Genomic DNA, 6701 nt, shown 5'->3' on the forward strand with positions numbered 1-6701 from the left:
TAGGCTACATGTGCACCACCTACAGCTAACAGCTTAAAACACAACATACACTTAGTATTACTTCTAAGCTACAGWATACATATCTCCCTGGCATATTACATAATTTATGCAGCAGCATAAATACATTTTTGGAATCACCTTGTTGTGCTGTACTCACTTGAACAGGATGGTGGAGCGGAGAACCTTCGTGGRCAAATTTTGTCATTAAACTTTGTCACCAAAGTCTGTCATTCTCTGGATTTATGGTGCTTTCAAGACAACTGGGAACTCAGAAAAAAACAAGGTTGAATCATGAGGATGTTAGTGATCTTCAGGTCGGAGCTCTAGAAAGAAGCCCGAGTTCCCGACTCGCAATTCCGAGTTTGATGACCGTTATAAACATATTTTCCCAGTCGGAGATAGATTTTTTTCCGAGTTCCCAGTTGTCTTGAACGCACTATAGTCAGATTTCCCAGTTCAGAATTGTTGTTCCAGTTCAGTTCAGTTGAATCCAGTTGTTTTGAGCGCGGCAGAAGTCATGCTGGATTGACAGCATGGCCAATGTTGCATGTTTATCCTTTTAAGCTTGGAAAAGAGACCCTTAAACCYAGACTTGGACCACACATCCACTCCACTGAATAGCAGGCTGGTGATGCTTTGCAATGCAGTTAGCCACTGATTCCTTCCAAACCACTCATTGTTGAATTTGCGATTTCTGTAATGTTTATGTCCAATGTCCAATGGCCAATGAGCACAGATACGTTTTACCTATAATTTCTCTTCCTTATTTCTCTTCATATGACAAGGATTGAAAAGGATTTGCCATCAGATTGTCGACTTGATTCATGATGATGACTGCTAGCTTGCTAGCTAATATTTGAAAGTATGATGTTGACATGATCAGTCCAATCAAAGCTACTATAGATATAACGTGATTTAACTTAATTTTATCTGTGGCCAATATCCTTGAGCCTTCTTGAGTGGGCACTTCTAATTTAACCCTATGGCAGCACCCAAGGGAATTGAATTTTCGAGATCTACCGTTAGATTTTGCGCTGACGTGGTGTCCCCATGAGTGACAGAACACTGAGCCAATCGCGGCACAACTAGAGAACATTACCAACCCCTTCGCTCCGTTGGCTGCCCCACCACCACAGAAAGCACTGAGCTAGGCTGCATTTTGGAGCTGTCTTACTCAAGAAAGCAAAAAAGAGACCAAGTTGGTATGCAGCTTTATTAACTCAATGATGATGATTATTATAATTGTTTACATTGTTTGCAAACTGATATGTGATATGTATTAATGCCAAAATAACATGCAAAACCTGCCCTGAATGAGGGGTCGCCACAAAGGAGGTCAACCGATTCAAAGGAAGTCACTCAAATAAGGAAATAAGAATTCAACCAAAACACAGCACATGATAGGATAAATATTTAAAGCACTTCTAGGTTAATACATTCAAATTCAAATTAAGATCCTACATCTCTATATGACTTGTGTGTGAGTGCACGCGTGTGTCCGCGTGTGTGTCCGAGTGTGCATGTGTGCATGTGTGCGTGTGTGTGTGTGTGTTGTGTGGTGTGTGGAGTGTGTGTGTGTGTGTGTGTGTGTGTGTGTGTGTGTGTGTGTGTGTGTGTGTGTGTGTGTGTGTGTGTGTGTGTGTAATCAATGATGTCTTTTACATGGCATATATCTCTGTGTGAATCATCATGTTTATCTGTGGGAGAGAAATCGGACGTTTCTGTCCAGGAAGCAGATTCATCATTCACAGCCGGGGGTATGACATCATTCACCAACAACTGTTCCTGTCCCGAGTGACCACACAAGTAGTGGGCAGCCAGCTCCATGAGAGCAACATTTGCCTGCTTCTCTAGGTCTCACCACAGGGTGTCACCCTCTGCATTCTGTTCCAACACTCGAAAAGGCCGAGTAATGCTGAAAGAATGCTCCCCATCTCTTTCCTTATGAAAGTTGTAGCCTTTAGACATTTGCCACATAATCAGTGAACTCTCTCTTCATATTGCACTAAGTATTATTTAACCACCTGGAGCACATTCAATGTTTTGTGGTTATACACGTGAGGTGCTACTTTTAGACTTTGCACCTCAGACTCAGGAGGAGACATTCAAAAGCCAGGTCTCTCTCCTTCACACGTTGTCAAAAGAGGAGTATACTGTCATTGTTTGGTGGTAAAGAGTTGGGCATAAGACGGTAAGACAAGTCTATCTAATAGCTGTCACTAATCTAATCAATGTTTTCATGACCAAATGATTTTGTCTCTCTCTCTGTGGCCCCTGTTAACATTATCCATTGTTTGGGACGTGAGTTAGCATGTGCTATCTAGATATGTATTTTTAATCAAAGGGATTGGAGAGCTTTTGACTGGCATTGGAGATCTTTTTGTACCCACAGATGTAAAGCCTTTGAATTATTGAAGTGGAAGACTACTGGCTTGATGTTCAGCCTCCTCAGCAGCCCCAGAGACATTGAAAACAGGATCTAAACCTTTCATCTACCACCAGGCTTTATAGTGCCGCTATGCTTTGCAGAAACAGCGTTTCGAGCTGTATTTTAAAAGCTGTAGATCCACAAAGTGCACACTCCTTAAATGCAACAAATATATTGTACTGATAGATAACGTAATGAGAACAATTAGCACAATGGAGGAATACGATACAAAAATCTACACCCTTTAAATTAACAAATCAATAAATCAAGAATGAATGCAATGTTGACTACTTTATACAAAATAATATTTATATTATTAAAGTCTTATTTCACCTGACCTCAGTCAACTGATCCAATTGGCTTATTGTCATATTTATAAGGTTCTGTTGGGTCCATTGTTTAGAAAGATGGCTCACCGGAGCAGTAATTTGACTTTACTGTGGTCACTAATGTCATTTCTATATTACTTCAACTGGACATAGACTCCTCTACAATAGGACGTGTTCCATGACAGCATGCCCCTCCAGGACTCATCATGTGCTCTGGTGAAGAGGAAATACCTGGGACAACAGTCACACCTGGACGGAGACATCCTTCCCGACCCCCCAAAAACATGGCCTGAATCCCCACTCATAAAAGCACATGGTAAGTGGAGGAGAGGATTGACACATTCAGGAATGGAATAAAGTGTGACTGATTTACCTGCAACACTCCAGGCATAATGTTGAAAAGTAAACCATTTAATTCAGAATGTTTTGTTTTCATGCATGGTTATCTATTAACCAACTAATAGTTCATCTCACTATGACAACAGCTTATCTGAGATGCCGGGAACTTGTTATTTTAACCTGCAGATTTTGCTTCGTCAATGTCCCAGACTCAGGCAGAGAGAATGAGATCAGTTTTCATCAACGTCTCCAAGATCCCCCTGCTCCTCCTCTTCCTGTACATGTTCGTCTGCTCGTTGGATGTCCTGAGTTCTGCCTTCCAGTTAGCAGGAGGTATCCTGTAATCCTGTAATCCTGTAATGTCCTGTAATCTGGACCCTTTCTTTCTAAAACTATCTGCTGAAATTGTTGCCACCCCTATTACTAGCCTTTTCAACCTCTCTTTCGTGTCGTCTGAGATTCCCAAAGATTGGAAAGCAGCTGCGGTTATCCCCCTCTTCAAAGGGGGGGACACTCTTGACCCTAACAGCTACAGACCTATATCTATCCTACCCTGCCTTTCTAAGGTCTTCGAAAGCCAAGTCAACAAACAGATTACCGACCATTTCGAATCCCACCATACCTTCTCCGCTATGCAATCTGGTTTCAGAGCTGGTCATGGGTGCACCTCAGCCACGCTCAAGGTCATAAACGATATCTTAACCGCCATCGATAGGAAACAATACTTGTGCAGCCGTATTCATTGACCTGCCAAGGCTTTTGACTCTGTCAATCACCACATCCTCATCGGCAGACTCGACAGCCTTGGTTTCTCTAATGATTGCCTCGCCTGTTCACCAACTACTTTCTCTGATCGAGTTCAGTGTGTCAAATCGGAGGGTCTGTTGTCCGGGCCTCTGGCAGTCTCCATGGGGGTGCCACAGGGTTCAATTCTTGGACCGACTCTCTTCTCTGTATACATCAATGATGTCGCTCTTGCTGCTGGTGATTCTCTGATCCACCTCTACGCAGACGACACTATTCTGTATACTTCTGGCCTTCTTTTGACACTGTGTTAACAACCCTCCAGGCGAGCTTCAATGCCATACAACTCTCCTTCCGTGGCCTCCAATTGCTCTTAAATACAAGTAAAACTAAAATGCATGCTCTTCAACGATCGCTGCCTGCACCTGCCGCCTGTCCAACATCACTACTCTGGACGGCTCTGACTTAGAATATGTGGACAACTACAAATACTAGTGTCTGGTTAGACTGTAAACTCTCCTTCCAGACTCACATCAAACATCTCCAATCCAAAGTTAAATCTAGAATTGGCTTCCTATTCCGCAACAAAGCACCTTCACTCATGCTGCCAAACATACCTTGTAAAACTGACCATCCTACCAATCCTCGACTTCGGTGATGTCATTTACAAAATAGCCTCCAAAACCCTACTCAATAAATTGGATGCAGTCTATCACAGTGCCATCCGTTTTGTCACAAAAGCCCCAATATACTACCCACCACTGCGACCTGTACACTCTCGTTGGCTGGCCCTCGCTTCATACTCGTCGCCAAACCACTGGTTCCAGGTCATCTACAAGACCCTGCTAGGTAAAGTCCCCCTTACTCAGCTCGCTGGTCACCATAGCAACACCTACCTGTAGCACGCGCTCCAGCAGGTTTATCTCTCTGGTCACCCCCAAAAACAATTCTTCCTTTGGCCGCCTCTCCTTCCAGTTCTCTGCTGCCAATGACTGGAACGAACTACAAAAATCTCTGAACTGGAAACACTTATCTCCCTCACTAGCTTTAAGCACCAGCTGTCAGAGCAGCTCATAGATTACTGCACCTGTACATAGCCATCTATAATTTAGCCCAAACAAACTACCTCTTTACCTACTGTATTTATTTATTTATTTTGCTCCTTTGCACCCCATTATTTCTGTCTCTACTTTGCGCTTTCTTCCACTGCAAACCAACCATTCCAGTGTTTTTAGTTTTTATTTACTTGCTGTGTTGTATTTACTTCGCCACCATGGCCTTTTTATATTTTTATTTATTTATACATATATTTTGTTTGCCTTCCACTCCCTTATCTCATCTCACTTGCTCACATTGTATATAGACTTATTTTTTTTTCTTTTTTTTCTTTTCACTGTATCATTGACTATATGTTTGTTTTACTCCATGTGTAACTATGTGTTGTTGTATGTGTCGAACTGCTTTGCTTTATCTTGGCCAGGTCGCAATTGTAAATGAGAAACGCGGTTTCTCAATTTGCCTAACCTGGTTAAATAAAGGTTAAATAATAAAATAAAATAAATCCTTCCTCAGGTTCATTCAGGTTTATCCATCCTGGTCCATTAATGTATGACTTACTCTCCCCTCAATCTCTTGACTACATGAGACTAAACTTTATAGATTGGAATAAAAAAATAACAATCATTAGCCTTACCCCACAGCTGTAAATGTAAGTTTGGTGTGTTCCCCACTGGCGCTGACAGGGTAAGGTGGCTGGGGACATCTTCAACGACAACGCCATAACTGGCCAACCCGGTTGGCAGGGCTGGTGGTGGGCATCCTGGTGACGGTTCTGTCCAGAGCTCCTACCTCCACCTCCATTGTCGTCAGCCTCGTCTCCTCGGGCCGTAAGTCACACACACACACACACACACACACACACACACACACACACACACACACCACACACAACACACACACACAACACACACACACACACAACACAACACACACACACAACACACACACACCACAACACACATACCACCCAACAACAACACACAACACACACACACACACACACACAACCACACACACACACACAGCAAAACAAAAACCTACTACTTCGTACTGCATTACACTACACATTATAGGTCGGATTACTTGAGGATAAACTGCAATAGAAGATGAAGTATTTTCTTGACACTGCTGCCTTCAATTACAAGATGAAAGATATTTATTGACATGTTGCCTCAATACAAGATGAAAGAGTATTTCTTGACATGTTGCCTCAATACAAGATGAAAGAGTATTTCTTGACATGTTGCCTCAATACAAATGAAAGAGTATTTCTATWAAAAAAAATTGACTTTGTAATATAGATGAATAGTGGTTTATTGTTTTGCTCCTTGCTTGTGCAGTACTCAATGTGAGGTCTGCCATCCCAATCCTCATGGGATCCAATATTGGGACGTCCGTCACCAACACCATCGTTGCTCTGATGCAGGCTGGAGAGAGGGATGAGTTTGAACGGTAAGAAATGGCTGTGTATCCTCCTCTCCTGTAATTCCTTAGGATTTGAACAAACCCTATACCAAGTATTGCCACAGTTTGGCATCATGCATGATTTATAATAACATGGCCTGTTCAATACAGGGCATTTGCTGGAGCGACGGTGCATGACTGTTTTAACTGGCTGTCAGTGCTGGTGCTACTGCCCCTGGAGGCAACCACAGGCCTGCTGAGAAGACTGTCTCAGGCCGTAGTTGACACCTTCCACATCAGCTCTGGAGATAAGGCCCCAGAGATGCTCAAGGTCATGACTGAACCCCTCACCAAACTCATCATTCAGGTACTGAACCACTCACCAAACTCATCATTCA

The 6701-nt window shown here is 42.8% G+C and overlaps 1 protein-coding gene across 1 annotated transcript in view; it reads left to right on the plus strand.

Moving 5' to 3' along the window:
* The first annotated feature begins 2100 nt into the window (after positions 1 to 2100).
* Positions 2101 to 6701, plus strand: part of LOC111963740 (sodium-dependent phosphate transport protein 2A-like) — a 28617-nt gene continuing 24016 nt past the window's right edge. The window contains 8 exon segments of the mRNA XM_023987234.2: positions 2101 to 2191; positions 2911 to 3073; positions 3283 to 3429; positions 4690 to 4694; positions 5589 to 5633; positions 5636 to 5726; positions 6240 to 6351; positions 6475 to 6670. Coding sequence (XP_023843002.2) covers positions 2944 to 3073; positions 3283 to 3429; positions 4690 to 4694; positions 5589 to 5633; positions 5636 to 5726; positions 6240 to 6351; positions 6475 to 6670 — 726 coding nt within the window. The 5' untranslated portion in view covers positions 2101 to 2191; positions 2911 to 2943.

This window comes from Salvelinus sp. IW2-2015, linkage group LG5 (genome assembly GCF_002910315.2).
Source record: "Salvelinus sp. IW2-2015 linkage group LG5, ASM291031v2, whole genome shotgun sequence".
NCBI lineage: Eukaryota > Metazoa > Chordata > Actinopteri > Salmoniformes > Salmonidae > Salvelinus > Salvelinus sp. IW2-2015.